Source organism: Amblyomma mixtum, chromosome 10 (genome assembly GCF_055824585.1).
Source record: "Amblyomma mixtum isolate Tamu chromosome 10, ASM5582458v1, whole genome shotgun sequence".
Taxonomy (NCBI): Eukaryota; Metazoa; Arthropoda; class Arachnida; order Ixodida; family Ixodidae; genus Amblyomma; species Amblyomma mixtum.
The window spans coordinates 3,535,876-3,562,117 of record NC_143021.1 but is presented as its reverse complement, the minus strand read 5'-3'; the positions used below and the strand labels follow the sequence as shown (position 1 = coordinate 3,562,117).

At 47.8% G+C, this 26,242-nt stretch overlaps 1 protein-coding gene and 1 pseudogene across 1 annotated transcript in view; one reads left to right on the top strand and one right to left on the bottom strand.

Annotated features, from left to right (window-relative positions):
* Positions 1 to 25,952, bottom strand: part of Clic (chloride intracellular channel protein 5) — a 41,518-nt gene extending 15,566 nt beyond the window's left edge. The window contains exons 1-3 of the mRNA XM_089562417.1: positions 25,721 to 25,952; positions 11,486 to 11,587; positions 1,080 to 1,283 (exon numbers count right to left, since the gene is read on the bottom strand). Of these exons, the coding sequence (XP_089418543.1) occupies positions 1,080 to 1,283; positions 11,486 to 11,587; positions 25,721 to 25,795 (381 nt within the window). The 5' untranslated portion in view covers positions 25,796 to 25,952. The remainder of the gene's footprint in view (positions 1 to 1,079; positions 1,284 to 11,485; positions 11,588 to 25,720) is intronic.
* On the top strand, positions 13,621 to 16,237 carry LOC149325002 (uncharacterized; annotated as a pseudogene).
* Positions 25,953 to 26,242: the final 290 nt, after the last annotated feature.

The window sequence follows — 26,242 nt, the reverse complement described above, 5'->3', positions numbered from 1 at the left end:
GGTTTGACCCAATTTTCAAGAAATACATTCGATGTCCAAGATTCAGGCCCAAGATTAGCCCCCCCCAAAAAAGGGCCCTAAATACTGAGCTGAACCTTGACATAGCCAACCTCAATTTACTGACAATCACAAAATAATGCATCTTTTTCTTCATTTCCCAATTTCTGCCCCAATAAAAACCATGCACATTTTATTCGAAGTGATTTGATACCTCACATTCCATTTCAACGAAGCGCGTGTACCTTCCTAGACTAGCACATAAAAATGAAAACTTTAGCTGCCTAGACAGACTGTGATGCACACAAATGCCGCATGTGAGCATCAATCTGTACAGCATCGATCTGTATCGCTGTGCTGCGTACACAGCAGTGTCGTGGGTGGTGTGCTCAGCTCAAAGCTCGCTTTCAGCAAAAAAGAGTTACGACAATCCTGTCAGTTTTGTCAACTGAGTGGGCGTGGGGACAGCGTTGTCATGCGGCTGCTTCACGGCACGCAGGTTGGTAGTAATGATTCCATGTTTGCTAAGAAATGGAACAATATGTGCCTGCTCCTGTACCCATGCCCGGGAGTGCTGTTGATTTTGCTCGTCCCCAGCGCTTCCATGTTTCTTGTCAACTGCTTTTCTTGTCGGGGGACGTTGAGCTTATTAACCCTGGCCCTGGGTCAGGCTCTGACGCTGTCACATGGTCCAAAGACAGCGCTGTTGATAATTCTCTGCAGAAACAGCTCAACGACATGCTGACTCGGTTAGAAGGCGTTAATTCAAGGACCGCTATGATTCAAGGATCAACCATTAACTGCCGCTGTGGGTTAAATGTATCCGCTCGGTTAAAAGTATCAGCGGCGGTTAAAAGCGACCTCACTTTATTCTTGCCCCCCCCCCCCCCTCGTCCCGTTTTCTTGGCCTTTCCTTTTTGTGGTCTGTCGCAGATGCGCATGCGGTCATGGTTGTCTTTTCTTATATGTTCTAGGAAAACGTTTTCAGTAAGCATAGTTGGAGTCAGCGCCCGTCCTGTCATGTCCTCTGTGTATTTGTCTTAAATTTGAAGAAGAGAAAATGCGTAACCAAGTCCACTCACGCTGTAGAGGTTCTCGATGACTGTGGCCGTGTCCTTGTGCTGCACGAACAGGTTGTGGCCCCCCGGGATGTTCTTCATGATGTAGCGCTCAATCTTCTCGTTCTCCAGCACCGCCTCCTTGCCGTCAATCAGGATGGGCGGGGGCGTCGAGTCAAAGTTGGAGCGGAAGTCCGGCGGCGGCTTCAGCATGTCCACCGTCGTCACCTGCAACAATAATACTAAATGCTTTGCCCCCAGACCTTAATCAAATGCGCTTTCACACATTTTTTACTCTTTATTGAGGACATAATTCTGCCACCAGGAAGTTCTCTCTGCGTTTCCTCGAACGTACTGGGCCCTCTTAAAGGTAAGCAAGTTCTCTGCAGTGGGATACCGACGGAGAGTGCCCCAGGCTTTGTTTTGCCGTTTTTTTGCCAATGTGCATTCTTGTGTCCACCACATTTTGTGTTTCTTCTGTGCGAGTCCTGTAGTTTGTGGCATGGCTAGTGTTGGGGCCAACATTACGCATGCAGTAAACCTTTGGTTATTTTCGTCTATGATGAGGTCTTTAGAAAACTCCTTTTCCCGAGGGGCATTTGCCCGAAAAAGTCCCCAGTCGGCGTGGTCGAATTTCCACTGCTGCACCCTTATGGGGACTATTGGAGTAGACAGCGACAGACTGATGACAACAGGCAGGTGATCACTTCCCAGAGGGTCATTGAAAATCATTAAAAACAGATGGCAATGCGAAAGCCACATTGAGGGAGACCATTTTTCCCAAGCTTGGGCAGCAATACGTGGGCTTATTTCTATTAAGAGAAGTTAGTTATATGGGGTTTTATGGCGCATAAGCAACTATGGTTATCATGCACCAAACACAATTGTATTAAGAAAAGACACATTATTTGTGAGAATAAAAATTGGCTGTGGCTTAGGTAAGCTTAAGCCTGGATATCTTGAAGCGAAAAGCTGCAGCAGCGTGTAGTGAATACAGTGCTGTCTTAGAAGGTGTCTTAGAGACGTGTGTCCATTCCTTTCGGTTGGTTGGTTGGTTGGTTTGAGGGGTTTAACGTCCCGAAGCGACTAAGGCTATGAGAGACGCCGTAGTGGAGGGCTCCGGAAATTTCAACCACCTGGGGTTCTTTAGCGTGCACTGACATCGCACAGTACACGGCCTCTAGAATTTCTCCTCCAAAGAAATTCAACCGCCGCGGCTGGGATTGAACCCGCGTCTTTCGGGTCAGCAGCCGAGCACCGTAACCAGTGAACCACCGCGGCGGCTTCATTCTTTTCGGGTGTACACTCGGCGTGAAAAGTAAATAAATGGAAGGTGACTTTGTCAAAAACATTTCATTTCTTTAAAAAGCGCAATGGTCCATGCTTGTTGGTGCACAGTGAAATTTGCAAAATCACAAGTAGGCTGCACTCATGTATTCAAGGATGCATGAATGGGGGGGGGGGGGGGAGGGCCAATGATTAAACTTTTCCGTGAGTATTGCCTTCCATTTACTTTTGATGGCACCTGTACACCAAGATATGAGAGACTGGCATTTGCTTTCCTTAAAACCAATTTTCACTTCATTTCACTTTCCATAAGGCCCTTAATGAGATATGAGAGAGACAAGGTTTCCTTTCCTTAAAACCAATATGGCGCGGTTCAGGTTTCCACCGAGATATGACCACTCCCTCACCTCTTCTGTGAGGTCACTCTGTTCTGTGCACGCGCAGCTCTGGCTAATGCTGATCACGGAGCATACGCCAGACCCAGTGTTGACTAGCCTAGTGAGGCTCTTCGCTTCAAAAATCTTCGATTATTAGCCCCTAGGGTCGCACCTTTCACTTCCCCAAAAAGGGGTGAGAGCATTAAAATCCCACACTACCAGATACGGCTGTGGGGAGTTCACCAATTAGGTCCTCCTAGATTAGGCACTGTTAGAGCGAGATGTGGGGGAATATACACAGAACGCAGTGTTTTGCAGCTGCTGGTGCTGACCGCAACTGCCTCTGGTTTTGTTCTAATTAGGATCTCTTGAGCAGGGACGCCGTTTTGAGTGACAACTGGGACGCCTCCCGAGAGTCTATTTGCCTGCTCACAATCGCATCGGAATGTTTCATAATGTCCCAGGATATTCACATCTGGTGGACCAAGGTTGGCTTCCTGAAGACATAAGGCTACAATTGACCCTGCAATATGTGTTATGTCATAGTAATTCCTGAGCAGTCCTGCACAGTTGCACTGAAGAGAGAAAGTCAGGCTTGTATGTTTTTGGGTAGGCATTGAGCAGGGATTGGGTAGGGATTCTAAGAGTAGAAAACTGACCTAGTTGATCCATACTTCTGGGTGGGCACAGCCAGAACAACAAAACGCGTACGCAGAAAGAAACACACAGAACGAGGACGAAGCTGACTGTCAACTGAAAATATATTGGAAAACACGCGCTTTTTAAGTAACACGTGAAATCCTTCAAGCATGGCGCGATACGGGGAAACAGGACAGCAGTGCGTTAGCACACCATCGATAGCTTTACCAAGAAAAGAAATTTCTTGAGTGAACCCCACGGGACATGAAAAGCAACATAATTATGACAGGGAAACAAAGCGCGGGCTCTTCCAATAAATTTTTAGTTGACAGTCAGCTTCGTCCTCGTTATGTGCGTTTCTTTCTGCGTCCATGTTTTGTTGTTCCTGCTGTGCCCACCCAGAGGGTTCACTTCTGTTTTGGGCCTGCAACCGGGGTTCTGCCTGTGTTCACTGGAGAGAGCTGGTCTGCCCCTGCAAAGCGGGCTGACTGGGGTTACACCCATCACCTCACTAGAGGTGCTGGAGGACCGTGGAGAGGGTGGGGTTCAGGCCTCTCCAGGAGGGGAGGGGGGGGGGGTGGTTCGCTGTCCCTGCCTGGGGCGTGCATGGCCCTGCCACAGGCTCAGTGAAGGTGGCCTGGGGCGAGCAGATGCCAGAAAGCTATGTGGTGCACACCAAAGTTTGCTTTTCCGGAGAAGGTGCTCTTTGCGTGGAAGAGACGTTGCGCTTCCTCAAACTTGGTGACAGAGAAGCCGGAAATCTTGGGTGAGATAACAAGCAAAAGGCTAGTTAGTTAATTATATGGGGTTTTATGGCGCATAAGCAACTATGGCTATCATGCGCAAAACACAAGGTTAGATGATCTTATGTCAAGTGTATAGAGGTTACATTATAATAGATTTAAAACATTCGCTTTCTTTAGAAACTTACAAACAAGTGAAAACTCGACAAGTGTTTGCTCGCCTAAAAGCAATGCGGGATGAAATGGAATGTGTTCAATGTAAAATACCGTAAAAAATTTTTTACGAAGTTCTTCGAGATGTGAACAAGAAATTAAAGTGTGACTTACTGTGAGCTCCTCACCATACATTTCACACACAGGTTTCTCTTTTTTTGTTAATAAGAAGTTATGGGTGATGTGTGTGTGGCCTATGCATAAACGACATAAAATTACTTTGATAAAACGTTCCTTATGGCGGCATGATTTCCATTCTTTCAAAATGGGCTTTACAGTATGCAGCTTGTTGTTTCCTTCATTTTCCCAAGAAGCTTGCCATTTGGCTCTTAGTTTGCTATGCACTAACTTCGTGTAATCCCTAGGAGGCAAATTCACATGTTTTATTTCCATGGTTCTGGCTTGTGTAGCACACATGTCGGCTCTCTCATTGTCCCTAATGACAACGTGACTGGGAACCCAGCAGAATATTATAACATGTTTTTGTGTTGTGACCTTTACTATATTGTGTATGATGCTTCCTATCAGTGGCTCCGTGGCATTTTTGGAGTTTAATGCTGTAAGGACGCTCAGTGAATCTGTATAAATGATGCTCTTTTTGATGTTTTCATTTGTTATTTTCTGTACCGCAAAATTAATAGCATAGCACTCCGCGGTGAAAACTGTAGCACATGAGGGAAGTCGTACTGCATTTTCATTTTTTCCTTGTATTACTGCACTTCCCACATGAGCATGAGTTTTTGACCCGTCAGTATAAAATGCAGTGTAATTTCTGTATTTTTCTTGTAGTGCTAGGTATTCTTGTATTATGTGGTGGTGTGGTGTACAGGTTTTCCTGAGGCGTGTTAGTGTGACGTCACACACTGTGGGGAGAGTGTACCACGGTGGTAGTGCTTCGTGCCTGGGGGCAATATTTTTAATTTCGTTTAGTATGTTCAGAGCTTGGCATTTTTCTTCGAAGCGCAAGAGCAACGGCTTAACTGCGTGAGGCTTGTTGTTGAAGAGTATTCGGGATGGGCATTTCGTCACAACTGGGTAACAGAGATGTTTGGGCTGAGAAAGGATTTTGAGGATGTATGTACAAGTTAGTGCAGTTCTTCGATCTTCTAAGGAAGGTTCATTCGTTTCCACATACAGACTTGCTATTGGTGAAGTTCTGTAAGCACCGGAAGACAACCTTAAACCAAGATTGTGGACAGGATCCAGTCGTTTTATGTAGGACGGTCATGCTGAGCCATTTACTATGGACCCATAGTCTAACTTAGAGCGAACCAGAGAACGATATATATGTAACAGGCATGCCCTATCAGACCCCCAGCGTATTCTTGACAGTAGCTATAAATGAAATGAAATTTAAGCGCACACGAAAAACGCACACGTGTGCGCTTAAATTTCATTTCATTTATAGCTATGCACCATCTAGCCCAAACTGAAGTTTTGTTAAATTATCTTGACAGTAGTTTTAGCACATTAAAGGCCTGGGAAGCTTTTTTCTTTAAGCTGTTTATATGTGGCAAGAAAGTGAGCTTTTTATCGAAAGTTATCCCTCTAGAAATTTATGCCCTTGTTTGACGGGTAATGGGGTCTGGTTTAGATATAGTGTGGGGTGGGCCTGTAGGCCTCGTCTCAAAGAGAACAGAACCGCTACTGTTTTCTGAGGGGAAAATCTAAATCCGTTTCTATCTGCCCAGGTAGCCAGTTTATTTATTGTTATTTGTATCTGTCGCTCACAGGTAGGTATGCTGGAAGACGTGCATGCTATTTGGAGGTCGTCTACGTAAACTGAGTACATTATGGATTTTGGGATAACTTTTCCTATGGAGTTCATTTTGATGATGAATAAGGTCGTGCTGAGGATGCACCCCTGGGGTACGCCAGTTTCTTGAATAAAAGTGTTGGAGAAGGTTGCGCCTAGGCGGACTCTGAATGTTCGATTGCTTAGGAAGTCGCTCAAACAGCCCAGCATCCTGCCGCGGATACCTAGGTCCGCTAGGTCACGGAGGATACCGAACCTCCACGTGGTATCGTAAGCCTTCTTCAGGTCGAAGAAGACCCCGATACAGTGTTGGTTGTGGATGAATGCTTCCCGAACTGTGTTCTCAAAGCGAACGAGGTGATCGGTTGTGGAACATGTCTTTTTAAAACCGCACTGGTGTATACGTAAAAGTTGCTGCGACTGAAGTATGAAGGTTAGTCTGATGTTTAGAATGCTTTCGAATGATTTTGCTATGCAGCTAGTGAGTGCTATTGGCCTGTAACTGGTGGGACTAGTTGGTGGTTTCCCAGGTTTTAGGAAGGGTACTATGATTGCTTCTTTCCATGCTTGGGGGATTTCTCCACTCATCCATATTTTATTGAAAAATTTTAGCAGAGCCTCTATGGCAGTCTCAGAGAGGTGAGCAAGCATGGCATAATGTATATGGTCTGGACCTGGTGCTGTCATTTTACCGGATGTTAGGACTGTGTTTAGTTCCTGCATTGTAATAAGCTGATTGTAGTCTTCATGTATGCATGTTCCAAAGGGCAGTTTTTGTTTTTCTACTATTGTTTTGTCATGTTCCAAAGGGCAGTTTTTGTTTTTCTACTATTGTTTTGTGCTTTTGAAATGTGTGTGTGTAGTTGGATGAGCTTGAAACTGTAGAAAAATGTTCAAACAATATGTTGGCCTGCTCTTCTAATGTTGTTTGAGTACCGGGTGTTGTTAGCATTGGAAATGTGAATGGAGTAAAATTTCCGGTGAATTTCCGCACCTGCTCCCACATTTTCTTTGATGATATTGAGTTGTTTATGGAGGATATGTACTGTTGCCATGATGCCCTTTCTGTGCTGCGTCTAATGTATCGTGCTTTGGCTCTAGCCCTTTTGAAGATGAGCAAGTTTCCTGCAGTGGGATATCTGCGAAGGTTGCCCCAAGCCTTGTTTTGCTGCTTTTTAGCCAATGAGCATTCATTTGACCACCAAACTTTATGTGTTTTTCGTGCAATTTCAGACGTTTGTGGGATGGCTTCTATTGCTGCAGATATTAAGCATGTGACAAATTTTTCATTTATTTCTTCTATTGTAAGGGTTTCGGCATATTCTTTTTCTAGTGTGGCCTTCGTTCTGAAAAGTGCCCAATCGGCGAGGTGAATTTTCCATCGCCGTGGCTTCTTAGGGAGGATGAATGTAGCTGATGTTAGCTTTAAAACCGTAGGTAAGTGATCACTTCCCCGAGGGTCGTATAAAACATCCCAAATAAAATCATTAAAAACCGATGGAGATGCAAATGCTAAATCGAGGCAAGTCATTATTCCAGAGCTGGGGCAACAGTATGTGGCTTTTCCCGTATTCATTAAACATATGTTATTCGAAAGAATAAAATCCTCGATGAGCTGACCCCTGGAATCAGTATGCTCACTTCCCCAGAATGAGGAGTGTGCGTTAAAATCCCCAATTATCACATATGGCTCAGGCAACTGTTCTAGAAGTTCTTCTAGATCACGCATGGCAATTGTGTTGTGTGGTGGTATGTACACAGAGCATATTGTTATCGCTTTATGGCTAATGATGTTTACTGCGACCGCTTCTAAGTTTGTCGTTAATGATATCTTCTTGCAGGGACATCGCTTTGCGTAATGATAGCGACGCCTCCCGACAGTCGGCTAGCTTGCACTCGGTCTTTCCGGAAAATATTACATTTTTGTGTGCTGTGGCCCAAGGTTTGTTTCCTGCAGGCACACAGCTGTAGGTGCCATTGTTTTCAGCATATCGGTTATGTCTGTGTAGTTTCTCTGTAGACCTCTACAGTTCCATTGTATTATATACGCCATTGTGATAAGCTGGGGATTGCGGAAAGTTACTTATTCTCAGGAGCAGTGATTCGTGGTTTCCCTTTCTTTAAAAGAGTAGAAAACTGAGCTAGTTGGTTCATACTTCTTGGTGGGAACAGCCGAAATAATAAAACGCAGACACAGAAAGGAACACATAGAACGTAGAACGTAGGGAGTCTCGCTGCCGCTGCAGCGGTGGCGAACCAGGAGTTGAATCCATCGCCACTTTCGTGGCACTGGATTTCCGCGGAGACGCCGCGGGTGCGTGTGTTTTAGATGTCGGCGGACTTTCACTGATATCCATACCCTCCACGGTGGACGTGGAGGATGCTTTTTGGTTGCGATGGCCCGTGGCCTTCGTATTCGTCTTTTTTGTCGGCACCGCTGAACCAGGCCCTGCTCCAGGGGCAGAGTCTCTTGGGCCAGCAGGCGCCTTCTTAGAGGGGTGGGGCGACAGGTCCAGTTCAGCAGAGCTGTTCTGGGTGTCTGTCGCCGAGGATGCCGCTGCTGAAAGTGGGGCCTGAGGGCCTCCGGTGAGTATCGCGTGGTCTCCTCGCGAAATTTTCAGCCCTGTGAACTGTACCACCGACTTCTGTGGTGGGGACTTGGATGTCGACACCAGGTCCACCGGATAGACCTGTGTGCCGACAGAAGCCAAAGGCGGTGGCGGTCCCCACGTCACCGCTTCAGAGTATGTCCCTTTCTGTTGGAAAGAGACACGTTTTTTTGCCTCAAGGTAGGACAGGTTTTCTGTGGTCTTCAAAGTTATGATTTGTTTTTCTGTTTTCCAGACTGGGCACGACCTGGTGTACGCGGCATGTGCGCCATTGCAGTTGATGCATTTTGGTGTGCGTTCGCATCTTTCCTCTGTATGTGCGTTTTCTGCGCGTGTGACACAAGTGGGTTTACCCCGTCAAGCCAGCATGCTGTGTCCAAAGCACTGGCACTTGAAACATCGTCTCGAATTTGGTATGTATGGGTGGACTTTACAATGGAGGTATGCGGCGTGGATGGAGTCAGGCAGAGTTGTGCTATTGAAAGTTAGTACAATGTGTTTGGTCTTGATTTCAGCATTATTTCTCCAGATGGTTATTCGTCGGGCTGCTATTACTCCCTGTTCAGCTAGTTCTTCTTCCATTTCCGCACCGGTACTCTGTAGGAGTTCATATTCAGATATGACGCCCTTCGAGTGGTTCAGGGTGCGGTGCGGGGTTACCTGCACACTCGTTTCTCCAAGATTCTGTAATGACATCAGTTTGGTTCTCTGTTCTTTTGTGTTTACTTCTACAAGGAGGTCTCCGGTTCGTTGCTTTTTTGCTTTGTAGTCTTTGCCTACACAACTTTTTAGGGTGTTGGCGATGACAAATGCAGACAGGTTGGCTACCGGTACATCAGTGTTTGAGTGAAGCATAAAAAACTACGCAAACGTTTCTGGCTTCTGTGGACTCAGTTTCTTCACATCGGTGCGACCCCTTTTCGGGGGCTGATTAGATTTTTTTGCAGATTTTTCCATACGGCATGTATAAACTAAGGGTTCCCAATACTTTGTCGCCTCTGATTCACCCTTATACAGAGAGGAAGGTCCCGGGACTCCCCGCCTGGTAGACAGACGAGGAGCCCATCGGCCGAGGATTGACCACTTCCTCGACCGCCACCGTTCAAGGTTTCTTCCCTCCACCTCTCAACCTATCGCCACGGTACGGATGACAGCTTCGGTATGGGGGCTAAGGGTCCGTGGTGGCGCCAAGCACCAGCACCTTGTTACACAAGGTGCCCCTGCGGGCAAGCAAAGTGCTGTCGGATTACAGGACCTGTAGTTTGGCATCTCTCACACGCCTCCACCAGTAATGCCCCCTTAGCACAGAGTGGCACCCACTCAGGACTCCACTTCAGAAAAGGTAGAAACGCTAAAGAGAATTTAAAGGTGCAGTGAAAAGGAATCTGAACTTGTCTCTTTGCCGTGGGAACTCAATCTACACGTTCCGAGCATTCTTAGAAACTTCGATTTATTGCCCTGTGTGGCCGATTTCCCTAATTAAATCGGACTGACGTCCAGCTCCCGCCTTTTTTTTTAATTCTCCCTCGTACGGTGGGCGGAGTCGACCAACGCGGGGAGCGCCTTTCACCCAGTCCCGTGGCGGCGTGCCACTCTGCCATCGGCGGAGTAATACGAGTAATCCGTAGTAGCAAATAGTCCGTGCATATTTTTATTTCTGCGGGCTTATTTTGCGGCTAAATTATCTGCGAACGAAACTATTTATTCACGGAAACCTAAAAAACAAAATAAAGCAAAAGAAAAGCCTCCACGAAGCTGGCTGCAAGGCGCTCCATGTGTTGGTCGACTCCGCCCACCGTACGAGGGAGAATTAAAAACAAAAAAATCTCTGCCTCTCCCGTAACCGAGAGTAGAGTAAGCATGAAATGTTTACGGGCCTAATGTCATCTCGGTGGACACCAGAACCGCACCGTACAGGAAGGGAGGAACGCCACCACCCGTTCAGCGCGATGCCTTGCCATTTGAACGCAAGGTTTTTTGAGGAAAGGAAATGGCGCAGTAATTCTCTGCCATCTCGGTGGACACCCGAACCGCATCGTAATGGAAGGGAGGAACGCCACCACCTGTTTGGCGCGATGCCTTGCCCTTTGAACTTGCCCTTTGAACGCAGCGCTTCTCCCCCGGGCCGCCTGCGCGGCTTTGCTTCGATGCGCGAAGCCCCTAAGAGATCACGTATGACAACGAAGTGTATCGTGGCATTTATGTGCTTTTTGCACGCGTTATTAGAAATCGGAAATTATAATTCCGTGCATTATCAAACGCACAGCGACTGATATCTTGACAAACATTGAGAAGGCACTGGCAGCAGTTATTTTTTGTGACTCCTTTGGAGACCAACCGGCTCAGTTGCATGCCGGTCGCGTAGGAGGGCTTACAGAGTCTCGTTAAATCTCGTTACGTCTCGTACGGTGCCCGGATGTTCTCGTTTCAGAGCCCGGATGACTGGAATTCAGTGCCCGGATGAGTGGATTTCAATGCCCGGATGAGTGGATTTCAATGCCCGGATGAGTGGATTTCAATGCCCGGATGAGTGGATTTCAGTGCCCGGATGATGGCTCTCGGTCTCGGCGTGACGTCACCACACTGCCGACAACGGGGGCTAAAAGCATTTCATGCTTAAAAGGTGGGAGCCAGACGTTCATCCAATTTAATTAGGGAAATCGGCCACACAGGGCAATAAGTTGAAGTTTCTGAAATGCTCGGAACGTGTAGATTGAGTTCCCGCGGCAAAAAGACAAGTTCAGATTCCTCTTCAGTGCACCTTTAAGGTAGCTGCTACAAAACTGCCGCTGGGGACAGCACCGACCTTGAGGGAGATGGTCTTGAGCTCGGCCAGCAGGTAGAGGTCCATGAAGTACTCCTGGCAGAAGAGGCAGGCCCCCTTGCGCCGACCGTCAATCGTGGACGCCTGCACCACACAACCCACGGGGTGAGCGCCTCACACAGGGTGCATGTCGATCATTAGTTCCCACTGCCACCCTGCGGAACCCACTGCATTGGTGTGGCACTGTTTGGGAGCATGCTGACATTTGGACACCAGCACAAAGACACCATCTTGATGTCACGCCTAATATCTTTGTGCCTTGGCTGCCGTCAAAATGTCAACACATTTCCCCTCCCCCACCTTGTAACTTCGGTTCTACCGCAGCCGAACACGTGGGCCCCGTTGGTAGAGCACCTAGTAAGCACACCAAAGAACTAAACAGAAAATTAGTTAACTCACTAATTCTCTAATTAAATCAGCAGTTCAACTGAGTTGCCAATGGATGCAAGAATTGACTAATAGGGCTAATTAATTCATACAATTTATTTCCTCAGTTAAATAATCATTTTGGTGGCTTAATTGAATGTAATGCAACTTAACTGGTTCATTAATTAAGTAATCAAGTAAGTAAATAACCAATGCACAGGTTCAATTAAATTACCACTTAAATGTTAATTCAGCTATTTAATTACCCCACCAAATTAATCATTTACCCTTTTAATTCATCACGGTAACGACCTGATTAAAGATCAGGTTAATGATAATTAAATATTTATTCATCTATTTCATTAATTAATCCAATAATGGATGATTGACAGTCCACAAGACACGCTCTGATAACAGGTCCTGTACACGCCACTCAGGAGACAAGAAATGCTTTCACATCAATAATGTGTGGAGGTTCTTTGCCAGCTTCCGAATGGTGCAATCGTGATTTTTGTTGCAATAAGTTCTAAGAGGATTCTGGTGTGGGCTAGTTGGTTCATGCTTAATAAACAGATTCACAACAGCGCTACGGAACGAGGACAGAAGGAACACGAAAAACACAGGACGGGCGCCCGTCCTGTGTTTTTCGTGTTCCTTCTGTCCTCGTTCCGTAGCGCAGTTGTGAATTTGTTGCAATGTTTTGAGATTTTTGCTGCTCACATTAAGACTTCCTCGAGAACACGAGTTTTGAAGACCTGAAATGCACATACTTGCAACTTTTTATTGCAGGGGGAAAAAAAACGCAGCTTGCATTTCAAATAGTCAGCGTTTCACAAGCAAAAGTGATATACTGTATTTAGGTGTGTATGAAAAATTCGGTGCCAAAATGGGGAAAAACTAAATCGGCTTAGAAGCGTACGACGAGTTTGCGTAGCTGTTAGTGCAGCCAACAACACAACACATCTGCCTGGACTTCGTTTCAGCAGACATCCTCACGCAAAACCACACCGAAATTGAGAGCACCGAAGCAAACTCCACAGAAACCAACAACAGACTGCGCACTCCAGTGCGCCGTCTGGCGCCATCTACTAGTTAGCGAGCTGACCAACTGCTCCTTTGGTTGCAGTCTTGATTTCAGTGTTTCGACATCAGGTGGCACCGTGAAAAATAAAACTTTGAGGGGTCGCAGCACTGTCCGCAGGCAAAAATGGCATCCACACCGTTGCGCTCCTCGAAAACAAAATCCGATACCAAGCACTTCGGCTGCTTCCGATGCCATTTTTTGTGATGAAAGCAGTAGTGAGAGCCAGACAACGATGCACAAACGTCAGATTTCAGTTCCGACAGCGAGACTTCATCACAGGCCTGGAACACAGTGCGTACTCACACGCAAGTTTCATTTTCGTTCACTATGCTTTTTCTGCGGTGCATTCGGTTTGTAATTGATGACAATGGGTTTGTTTTTTTTGTGCTTCAGGGTCTTCACAACATACAGCCAAGACAGTTTGCCACATGCTCAAGGTCGCATCGCGTTTTCCAACCAAGACGACAGCCAGGTGTCCATATCGGCGCATTGCTGTGGAGCGGCGCTCGGAGATTCGCTCAACCTCTCGACTTCTTTGACATTTTTCACAGCGGAGGCGATGAAGACCCTGTGCAAAAACACTAATAAGTACGCATGTGTGAAGATTTTGGAGAGGCAAACATAAGCTCCGCCTGACAGCTCATGGGAAGAGGTGAATCCATTAAACATGCTGAGGTTCCTTGGAATCATCATATACATGGGAATTGTTGACGTGCCACGACTACACCTCTATTGGAATACATGAATTTAATAGAAGGAACGCCGACCAAAAGGTTGTTAATACGAAGATGAAGATGTTTTGGCTTCCGCATCACTTGAATGCTTCAAGGCTTGAACACTTCAAGGCTTCCATACGGAAGCCTTGAGTGATCAAGGCTTCTGTATGGAAGCCGAAAAGTCTTCGTCTTTTTAATTAACAACAACCTTTTCGTCGGCGTTCCTTCCATAAATTCATGAATCTTCTACCCGACCAGACAAGTTTTCGGCGAACGTTAGATTTTATTGGAATACACGAATGATCTACTCTGGCCTTCTTCCATCAAAAACAATTTCCCGTAATCGGTTTTTAATTTCGCTTGCTTTTTTTCACGTAGCTGACCCAGAAGATTTGTGGGAATCCTGGCTTTCTGCCGTCGCCTTTGCGCGGCTAGCCGGCCTCCCGCGTTGTTTCTCCTCTTTCCCTTGCTCCCGCCTCAGGCGGTGGAGAGGCGGCTGGGTGACTAATCACTGTCATTTAGCCACAGCTCCGCCCCGGCTCCCCAAGGGCCTTTGCCATTGGCGCCTTTTGGCGGGAATTTGGGACCCGCTTTGGGCGGCCGCGCGCTGCGCGACCGTCCGAGCGGGGCCCAGAGAGAGAGAGAGATCCCTCCGAGACAGCGTAAGGTGCGTACGTTACTGTTTGTCCGTGCCGGCCTTGCCGTTCGGACCAGGGCTTACTCGAGCTCGCCCGCACGTGTCCTCTGACCTGCAGCGGCTCGAGCCTGTCCAGCGGGGTCCAGCGACCTCTGACAGGCGTACCTTGCGTTGAATGCCCACTCTCTCTCGCAACCGGCCCAACGGTCGACACGAGAGAGAGATCACAGCACTGCCGCGGGGACATTCTCCTGCAGCGGCGTGCTAGCGGTGCGCATTACTCGAGTCGCTTCGTGCGCGCAGCGGAGCCTTGCTCCTCGCGCGCCCCCGGGACGGGGTGACTATTGAGTGTGTGTGTATCAGCTGGAGGACGATGTGAATAAACGTCTCCTTTGTGAACTTGGAGGCCTATTTCTTTGCGGCGAATCGCTCTCCTCCCAGCGGAGGTTGAGTGCGCTGCATCGGTGTCCCAGTGTGTGTGTGGTGATGGCTGATCGGGGCCCTTGGCTCGCGCGAAGCTCGAACCCGCGGTGGGTGGTGGCCTGTGTCCACGTAGAAACCCACAGATTTAACGGCAACTGCATTGTTTGGCAAGACTTGGAAAGTGCCGTGGCTTTTGAAGCACATCAATGAAACATCTGTAAACTTTTTTTCAACCAAAGCGCAATGTCTCAGTTGATGAACGAATGGTCAAATCTAAAGGAAGATCCGGAATTTGACAGTATATGAGAGAAAGTGAAGAAATGGAGTTATAAACTGTGGGTATCGGCTGACTCCAAAACAGGTTACACTCTTACGTTTTCTGTCTACACTGGGAAACGTGAGGTAGCAGGACCGCGCGGTCTAGCTTTTGATGTAGTCGGCAAACTATGCGCGCAGTACCTTGACTAGGGCTATCGTGGTTTATATGGATAATTTCTACACATCAACCAAACCCTTCGAGCACCTTCTTGAGCACAAAACTCTTGCATGAGGCGCAACCCGTAAAGATTGCCACTACTTTCCATCCTAGTTGAAGGTTTGGTTGGTTTATTGGAGTCTAACGTCCCAAAGCGACTCAGGCTATGAGGGACACCACAGCAAAGGGCTCCGGAAATTTCGACCACCTGGGGTTCTTTAACGTGCACTGACATCGCACAGCACACGGGCCTCTAGAACTTCGCCTCCATCGAAATTCTACCGCCGCGGCCGGGTTCAAACCCGCGTCTTCCGGGCCAGCAGCCGAGCGCCGTAACCACTGAGCCACCACGGCGGGGCCCGAGTTGAAGGCTATCACGTGGGAGAGGACAGCCCAGCGCGGAGATGTCCGGTGGCTTCCAGATGGCAACATTCCTTACATGCAATGGAAGGACCGGCGTGCTGTGAACCTTTAGAGTGCCACTCACACAGCCAACCAGCATATTCCGGCCAACTGAAGGCAGAAAGGAGACTCATGGACTGTGACAACCATCAAAAAGCCTCTCCTGGTCCATGAATATAATGCCGGAATGTTGGGAGTAGACAAGTCCAATCAAATAATTGGCACATACAACGTTTTGAGAAAGTATGTGCGTTGGTGGAAAATGCTATTTGTCCACTGTGCTGACGTTGCTCACATAAACAGTTTTATTCTGCACCAAGCACACCGAAAAGACCATCCTGATGTTTCAGAGCTTTTCCAAAACGCCCAATTTGATCAGCTGGCTTTCGGGAGCAGCTAATGCAAGAAATCTTTGGGTGCGACGAAGTAAAAGAAGCCCAATGCTCCCATAGGATCCATTCGTCACCAATCAAAAAGAATGAAAAAAAGAAGCAACTGCAAGCTGTGCTATCAGAGAACAAAACAGGAGCAAAAATCGATCGAAGTTATGTGCACAACATGTCAAGCCTATCTCTGCTTTGCATCGTCACGTGACTGCTTTTCACAGTGGCACTGCATTCATGACCCCTGATCTGACCCGCCATGGAGAGTTCAATAATTTTTTTTCATAGCTGAAACTGCGAAGATGGACAGCCATAGACATGTGCAAGATTTAGTATATTCCAGTTTTCCTGTAATCAAGTTCTGGTTTAGTGCAGCCAGTAATTTTAGTTTTTTGTGTACACTTTTTTCGTGTTTTGGACTAATCTGAGAAATGAGTGTTCATGTACTTTTGCACACGACTCTGCTGTTTCATTCAGAAGTGTTACTAATAAGCTACAATTTCATGCATTGCAATAGCAAAGCTTCCACGGAGCTGGCTGAGAGGCACTCCACGCGTTGGTCGACTCCGCCCACCGTACAGGGAGAATTAAAAAAAAAGGCGGGAGCCGGAGGTTAATTCGATTTAATTAGGGAAATCGGCCACACAGGGCAATAAATCGCAGTTTCTAAGAATGCTCGGAACGTGTAGATTGAGTTCCCGCAGGGACAAAAAGAAGAGTTCAAATTCCTCTTCACTGCACCTTTAACAGTTGACAACTATGCCCCTACTTGTGAAGCCGACAAAGCTGCCCTTTTGGCCACATTTTGTGCCTCAGGGGATGAACTCCTGGAAGCATGCCACAAATTCGTGCACTACAGCCAGCCTGTTGGCGTGCAATGGCACGCACACAAAAGAGAATTTTCCGCCTTCTAAGAACTGTTTTTGGGCATTTCACTGCATGCAATTAAAAAAGAAATTTGCTGTGTCTAAAGGCAGCTGTGTCAACAAACTTAAAGGGGGTGAGGGATCAGAAGTAAACATCTTTTTGTGTGTGTAGATAAATGAAATTTCGCATGCTTATGAACGTTTAAATACCAAATTATACTGCAATGTGTTAAGTAGTTTTGGCAACGTAAATTTCCATATGATTTATCATTATACCAAACTAGCAGAAAGCCTGCCATGACAACAAACGATGGTAGGAGCCTGCAGTCACTGAAAATTTACCCAAACGAATGGTTGATGCAATGACATTCTGCAATCACTTTTAGCAGCCAGATTTTTTTCTACACTGGATGGCATACCCATGCTTGCATAATGCACTATTATCATCATGTACTGACGCATGAAATTCCAAGAGATGGTGTTTCACAATTTTTAGATTTTAAGCTAATTCTCACTGAGAAGTCTACGTGTTCGGAGTACCATCCAAGGCCTAACAAACCCCTCTTACCAATTCATTCACCTCATTTAAAACTTGTTAAGAGAGCACTCGCTGAGCAATGCCTAAATAACGCACTGAAAAAGTCGTGTTGCCATTCACTGAGCCATGGTTTCCAAAAGGAATGAAATGTTGAAGAAAAAAAAGACAAGAACCAGAGTAAAGAAAATGGAAACAGAACGGTAGTCATTCCCTACTTGCACAACACCTCGCATCACCTAAAGATTGGAAACGCAGTGAGTCAGAGTAGTGTTCTCAGCGCCTGAGAAGTTGGAAAATCTAGTCAAATTGACTAGTACTTTTCAAAAGCCAAAAAAACCATGCGGTATCAAGCAAGAGATCATTTTATAGCATGTGTTTCTGGTGTCGTTTATGAAATTCCTCAATCGCGTGGCTCTAGGTACATCGGTCAAACTGGCCAATGTCTGAATGAAAGATTAGTGGAACACAGGAGGAAGGTAGGCAATTATAAAGAGGGTAATCTTTCTGAACATTGTCATGACTGCACTGAAAAGAATAAGAAACCATGTAGGCCTGTCTTCAGCACATGCAAGATAATGGCCAAGCATAGTTGTCAGGATGTCAGAGAAATAATAGAGGCAGATTTGATTAGAAAAGCGTGCCCATCCTGCGTCAGCGCACCATCTGTCCCACTGATTAAAAAGGAAGTAATGTTTTTGGGAGCGGCCACGTGATGTCGGCAGGGCTATCAGTTTGACGTCATGCAGCAAGGTGTATACAATTGTGCTTTGGTGTCAATAAATCTTCAGTGGGAAGTAAGCGCTCGTGTTGTCCAAGTCTCTTTCTCTGTCCGTGTTTGGTTTTTCGCTTGTACGTGTCTGTCTTAAATTCTAGTCGGGTACAACTGCAGTCTGCAGTGAAGCTCCACCGACACTGAGCCTCTGCGCACAGAATTCCTCCATAACAAAAAAAGTGGTCCACTCATTAAGCATTTTTTGTTGCCTAAACGAAAAGCTTATCACACGAAAAAGTCAATAAGCTTTAGAATTTTGATACGTGGATTGCTTGAGGTAGTCAAACAATAAAAAGCTGATAACGTTTACTGCCGCAATTGTCCAGGGGAGTAATACAGAACGCCATGGACAGCGGCCCTGTGTTAGCAAGTGCTGTTTATTAAGTTGTATCCTACTATTGTTAGAGTGAAAAAATTCAGAAATACAAAAACGCCACTGCATAAAAAAATTTATCAAGGAACACAATGCAACAAAGACAGAGCTAAAATCTTTGAAGCCACAGTCATCTTTCTACAATTAGGTCAGTCAGGTCAAAACCACTTAAGAAAACATTCTCGCGGAGACTTGAGCCAGTTTATTGCTACCTACGGCCACAAACACCCTTCTTTAAAGTCCCATCTGGGCTGTTTTCGGAAAATACTTGGGGGAATGCAAGTACAAAGACGTTACAGATATCAATTCTGGTCTCTTCTAGAACCTGATTTTCCTCGAATATTATCACAATTGGTTTGTTCATAGAAGGTTGCGGACAAGTACTTCACCAGGGTGGCCCAATTCTGTTAAGGACCTTAAGTTAAGGACAACGCAGCGAGCTATGGAAAGGAAAATGATAGGTGTAACTAGAGCTGTGCACGGGCTCGGGTCGGCCCGAAAGCCCGTACCCGGCCCGGCCCGCGGGCCGGGCTCGGGCCTTGCGGAAGTATATTCACCCGGGCCCGGGCCGGGCTCGGGCCACGGTATATTTGTCTCGGACGGGCCGGCCGGGCTTCGCGATCGCGATTGCTCCTGCGTGGCTCCAGCCCCCTTGCTCAAAGTTTGAGCTATCAAAGTTTTGGAGAAGCACGGCAGCGACGCACCCAAAGCTTTCTCTTCTTGCCAAGAAAGTGTTAGCCATTTCGGCTACCAGTTCAAGCAGCGAGAGAAATTTCAGCGCTGCCGGGTTCATTATGCAGGAGCGCCGCACTTGCCTCAAGCCGTCATCAATGGACGATTTGTTGTTTTTACATAATAACTTGGAGTGATAACTCTCTACATGCGCCGTGTTTGCATATACTCACTAATTTTCATCTAGACCATGAGAGCCGAGCATTTTAAAAGCATTGAAATAAACTGATTTTTCTTAAATTATCTCTTTCTGTTTCGTCGTCACTTCAATTTCAGTTTTGCAGGTCGGGCCGGGCCGGGCCCGGGCCGGGCCTTAACTCGGGCCGGGCCCGGGCGGGCTTAGGTTTCTTCAGTGTCGGGCCGGGCCGGGCCTCCGTCAGTAGTGTAGGGCTCGGGCCGGGCGCGGGCTGAAATTTGCGGCCCGTGCACAGCTCTAGGTGTAACGTTAAGAGATCGGAGGAGGGCAGAGTGGGTGAGAGAACAAACGTGGGTTAATGACATCCTAGTTGAAATCAAGAGGAAGAAGTGGGCTTGGGCAGGGCATGTAATGCGAAGGCAAGATGACTGCTGGTCCTTAAGGGTAACGGAGTGGATTCCAAGAGAAAGCAAACGTAGCAGGGGGCAGCAGAAAGTTAGGTGGGCGGATGCGATTAAGAAGTTTGCGGGGATACAGTGGCCGCAACTGGCAGAGGACAGGGTTAACTGGAGAGACATGGGAGAGGCCTCTGCCCTGCAGTGGGTGTAGTCAGGCTGATGATGGTGATGATTACCGCTATTTACTTCTCTACAGGACAGGCACCAAAGTGCAGGCAGCCCCACCATGAAAGGGAACGAAACGGCACTCGTGCAAAACAGACATTTTCCCAAAGAGTGTTCCTGTCAACTCAGAAGCCACGTGAACTGCTTTGCGGAACGCGTCACAGGCATTGTGTACGAAATCCCCTTGACGTGTGGCAGGCCGTACATCAGGCAAACTGTGCGCTGCATCAATGACCAGCTCAGGGAGCACGCAAGAGACCTAAGGAGCGGGCAAGGTGCTAACCTTGTCGAGCACTGCGCTACTTGCCAGGATTGTACACCGGTGTTTTCGGGAGTGAGGATTCTGTCCACAAGCAAATCAATAACAACCCGTGAGACGATAGAGGCATATTATATTCAGAGAGCATGGACAGAATGCGTCAGCAATACTTCAGTTCTTTTGTATACTGCAGAAACGATGTTCCTTTCAAAGTTTTTGGAATAAAGATGTGATGAGTGTCTTTTTTTCTTCTCTTTTTTCTTGTTTACCTTGCACGGTGTGCGCTTACGCTGGTCTGAGTGTGTTTAGGCTGTGTGTGCGTCCCTAAATAAACAGTTGACAGTCAGCGCTGTGTTCGTAGTTCTCTTCTGCTTCTATTCTTTGGCCATGTGCCGTTGCGCTGAAAAACTATGATTGGTTTATGGGGTTTAACGTCCCGAAGCGACTCAGGCTATGAGAGACGCCGTAGTGAAGGGCTCCGGAATAATTTCGACCACCTGGGGTTCTTTAACGTGCACTGACATCGCACAGTACACGGGCCTCTAGAATTTCTCCTCCAAAGAAATTCAACCACCGCGGCCCGGATCGAACCCGCGTCTTTCGGGTCAGCAGCCGAGTACCATAACCACTGAGCCACCGCAGCGGCTGGAAAACCGAGTTTAAATCAGAAGCCACCACAGAGTTTGTCCTCTCGTTCCCTCCCATGGTGGAGGCATTGCAGCAAAGACTGTGCTTCGCCCTCACAGCCTCGCAAATGTGACTGTAGGGCACTCCTGTGCCGAAGCTGGGAGACCTTATTCCCGGCCCACCTTCTAGACCACAAAACTCCAGGACGGCATCGGCTAATGGAGGTAACCTCCAATAGCTGCTCACTGTTTTCCCTCCAAGTGGAACTATTCTAGTGGAAGCAGCCAATACCAGCTTCTACCACTCTGTGATGCTTTGGTGAGTGTGCCTTCTGTCAGGTCAGGTGCAGTAACAGCCTTTGTCAAAAGTTTGGAGCCCAGGGGGTTTTCTTTTGAGCCACACTGTGTCGTCCTTAGTGGATCTCTAGCGCTCCAAATTTCCTGGACATGAGAAGACTTCTGGCACTGCCTCCTGCAACAGGTAGGACTTCCATGAATGCTCCGGGAGTCCCAATATAAAGCCTGGAAGTGAGCCCCCTGGGCTCTAAACTTTTGACAAAGACTGTATCTTGCCTACTGCATGAGCACCATCTGAGGGGACCCTCATCTTTTCACGTCTGTCATGTCCCCTTCACGCCTTGCACTGAAAATTATCACTTGCAATAAACTATCCTCTGCAACTATAGACTGCCATATTTACTCGCACAATAAAAGCACTTTTCTTTGCAAAAAATTTCAGACGATTCTTGGGGGTGCGTTTATTATGCCGGTTAAATAACCCCCCAAATATTGTACTTTTCGGCAGTGAATATAAGGGGGGTTGTGTTCATTATACAAAGAAATAGAGCCAGTGCTCTCCATTGCAAATTTGTTGCGGAGCATAGCACGGCCCGAGCTGATGTTGGCTCCAGTTGTACAGCCATATGTGTGCTCCTCCACTAGAACCAAATGACCGGTTAGCAACCCGATGCGAGCATAAATTCCTTTCCATCAACCCTGCAAACTTTTGTCCATGTACGTACGTGACTGTCCACTTGAACGATTCACTGGCACAGGTTTTGCCGCACCATTCAATTTCTACACCGCTTTGCTAGCCCTAAGGTATTCGACACCATGGTCGGTGCCAGGAAGGGTCAAATGTTGGGCTAGTTGGTGTTCAGACTTCACAGGCATATTTTAGCACAAAAGATGGGACGACAGAAAGACAGGACGAACACGGGCGCTACTGACAGCTGCTTTATTGAATCAAGAACGAGGCATATAGATACGCCTGCGCCAGCGCTACCTACCAAGGAACTTGGAATTACATGGGAAATCATATAAGAGGGCGATAAGAAATTTATCTCGGCATTATACAGAATCATAGACGTGTCACTAACGCATTCCTGTCCCCCTTTCCTGATAAAGAAAGCTTGCAAGGTTTCACAGGCTGTGTTTTCAGCACTTCTGCCAAGGATTGACACGCTAAGGAAACGCGGCTCACAACTGGTGCAAGCAATGCAGTGGTCAACCAGATTAGTGCGTTCCGTATTGCAGATATCTTTTGCATGCTCCCGGAGTCTATTGTTTATACAGCGCCCTGTCTGGCCGATGTCATCCCGTCTTTTGCGCTAAAATATGCCTGTGAAGTGCCGAAAAGGTTGTCGGTCTGTCAACTCAGAAGCCACGTGAACCACTTTGCGGAGTGCTCCACAGGCGTTGTGTACGAAATCCCCTTGACGTGTGGCAGGTCGTACATTGGGCAAACTGGGCGCTGCATCAACGACCGGCTCAGGGAGCACGCATAAGGAATGGGGAAGGTGCTAACCTTGTCGAGCACTGCGCTACTCGCAAGGACTGTACACTGGTATTCGATTGAGGCAGCTCAACAACCGCACAAGTTCACCACAGGCAGCGTACCACAACTCACCAGTCCCACACTGTGCACTATGCGTGTGGTTCTTGTGCAGTGCCTGAACTGGAAAGAGGGAGCAGATACTTTGTTCTGCTCATGGTCGTAATTGGCGGTCTGCAGTGGAGTACCTGCGAATGCACGGCTATCGACAAGCTAGCTGTCGTGTCCACCCCCCCCACGGCTACTTCATCTTCCTCCATATTCGTAGTATAAAGCATACAGGCCACTGAATTCTGTACAATTATGCCACATTCGCTGTCCGAATGCAAGGATTGTTCACAAGGTTAGTTTCTTGGGTTTACTGCCAGCTCTAAGGTTGAGCAGCAATTGACCAGCTGGGTATTTTTTCCAGTTAACTTTCTCAATGGCTTGTTCAGCAACAATGTCACACATATAGTTGGGTTTCCTTCTGGACAACGTTAACTAGAGGTGGGCTCATGATATGATGGTATCTTCCTGATTCAGAGCTGACACGCTGTGTTACTCTCAGACAAATTTCATCAAAATACTGTTTTTTTTTTTCAAACCCCCTCCCCCTCACAACTGGCACAAAAGACTGAACAAGAAAGAAAGAAGTGACTAAGCATGCTTTCTCTATTTTTTTGCAACATCGCATCAGCCGAGCAGCCAAGCAACACTCACTTTAGCAGGTTGTTTTTTTGTTTAAAAGATGAAGAGGCAAGGACGAAGAAAAGTACCATAAGTGACCAATTCACTAGGGAACCTGAAAAAATCAGCACATGACAGGTGTAACATTACGACACAGGAAGCGGGCAGAATGGGCGAGAGAACAAACGCGGGTTAATGGCATCCTAGTCGGAATCAAGAGGAAGAAATGCGCTTGGGCAGAGCATGTAATGCGAAGGCAAGATAACCGCTGGTCCTTAAGGGTAACGGACAAAGTTAGGTGGGCGGATAAGATTAAGAAGTTTGCGAGGATACGGTGGCCGCAACTGGCGAAGGACAGGGTTAATCAGGGTAGTCAGGCTGATGATGATGATGAAGGCCAACAACCATCAACGTACTTTGATCTGAGCTGGTTCAGAACTCAGTAAATCAAAGGCTGCGGAAAGGAACACACCCTTCCTCCAACCTGCTAAGGTGGTACTATTTCTTCTTGAAGGTTTTGGACTGTCCGCCATCTCCTTTTCCGTGGAGACACACCACTGTTCTTTGCAAAACCACTCACTTTCCCACGTGGCTAAGACATGGCAAAAGTCTACAGTATTAAGCTGCTTCAAAGAGCTGTGATTTCAAGTCAAACTTGCTATCGACATCTAAGATGCGGTCATTTTCTATGAACTTTCTGCGTGGAAGCACTTCGGAGCTTTTGTTGATGTATCCACGGTCACACAGCCAAACAATGAACACCCCCAGTGTAACTGATGCAAATACCTACCGATAGCCCAACAAAATGCGTAGGAAAGGACAAACGCTAATATTGGTATGAGCAGTGAGAGATGTGCGAACTGGGACCTTCGGGCAGCATAACAGTGCAATTCTGTCCTAACAGACATATCATTACCGCTAGGCTAAACTATCCAAGGCTAGTCTGAGGAACAAAGGCAGTCTAGCTTGCTTTCGAGGCAGTTCACCTGCTCCCGTCTGGGCAACAAATCTCCCGTCCCCGCTACTGTCAGCAAAAGAGGAAAAACAAGCAAACTATAAGTCTAGGTATGCGGGCATAACAAATTACTACGATGCTTTCCTTTGTAGCCGTATGGCTCTGCTCGGGTGGATGTCAATGAGTATTTATTCTCGTATTACAAATCTACACCATCTTGGGGGGTTCCCCTAAATATTTGACCAACTACGATGCTGTGGTTGTGGAATCAACAACAGGAGCCCTTTTTTTTTACCATTTTCCGCCTCTTCTGTTATAACGGGAGGTGTGGCTTTGCTGCAAATAAGCATCCGTACATAGGTATAAGTATTCTTACTTTGGAGCAGCCAAGCCAATGAACTGCACTCACTGCCCGAAGCTACGACTGGTGCACCGAAGAATATCGCCTATTTTTGCGGAACTACTCAAACGATCCCCGGCATCACCACTCGAGACGGTCCGCAAGTGCGGGACCCCCCCACCCCACATGCATTCTCCGCAGTGCGATCACCTCACAGCTGCAGCCTCGGCTCGAGCTGCGGCCGAGTCACGTGCACTGCACAGGAAGGATACAACATTCAGGCCTAATCGAATCTGCCAGAAAAGCGGGCGACGTTTTTTTCTTTTCGGGTCACAGGGAAAAGCGGCCCCGGCAAATGCACACACTAGCCAGCGGTCGCCGACACGTCGCCGCTTCCAGCCGCCGAGCGGAAAAAACAGCGGCGAAAAAAGTACGTGTCCGCGATATTGCTCAAGGACATTCGCCACGGCGCAACCTCCTCAGAGAGGGAAGCCAACCAGTCTGCGAGTTCCGGCATTTTCCGGCTGACTGAAATAGAAAGTATGCCACGACATACAAACGCAAAATCGCTCACGGCACCAGCTCAACTGCCGCGCCCCTGCGATCGGAGCACACCGCCGCTTATCTCGGGCCAGCCGAGCGCTTTCCGAGGCACTGTAGCTACCCACACTGGGGCGGCGACGGCAGCTAGCGCATGAAACAACAGGTGCAGTCGCAGGAATGCGTCGCACTGCGCGAAAAGCAGCACGAAACGCGAAAACTAACCACGGGGTCAACAAAAGCGAGGCGGACCCCTACACCCGAGACGTCGGCGCGCTGACTCGGCCGGCGACACCGCCAATGATTGCGCCATTGCCGCGCGGGCGAAAGCCGGGGGCCGACCGCGCCTCCCACGCTTCGGGACGGACGAAACTGCGGCCGAACGAGTTGCGAACCGCAATCTGACGCGCCGCCAGCGCTAGGCCTAACCGACGGTTCACTGCCGCCAGGACGGCGGCGGGCGTATACCTTGATGATGAGCTCGATCTCCGGTATGTCCTGGATTTCGTTCGAGTCTTCGTGGTTGTTCTGGTCGTCCGACATCTTGACGGCACGTCCGAAGGTACTGTCCCACGGCCGAAACGACGATCAGAAGAAAACGGGGCCACCACGAATTACAACCGAAGAGCTGCGAAATCCGACGCACGCACTCAACCGTCCGTCAGGCGCGGCAGACTGCTAACGCACGCACGGCAAGGGAGTGACACTCTCATAGAGCCAATGGGGACGTTTTTTTTAGAAGGCGATGGTGGCGGCACCTGGGAGAGGCGGTAAACGCATCAAAAATCCAATATGGCGGCGCGCGTTTAGGCGGCTGGTTGTGGCCGGTTGCTCGCGCTACAGTGCACTGTACCCGCGCGTTCCTGGTGCTGGCGGCCGCTAGCTCGATCCAAGCTTTGTAAATAGTGGTGATTAACTGATCCCGCGCTGCATTCACGCTTGATTTCCTAAGTACTTACGGAATCTGCTCACTCGCTTTTGCATTTCGAT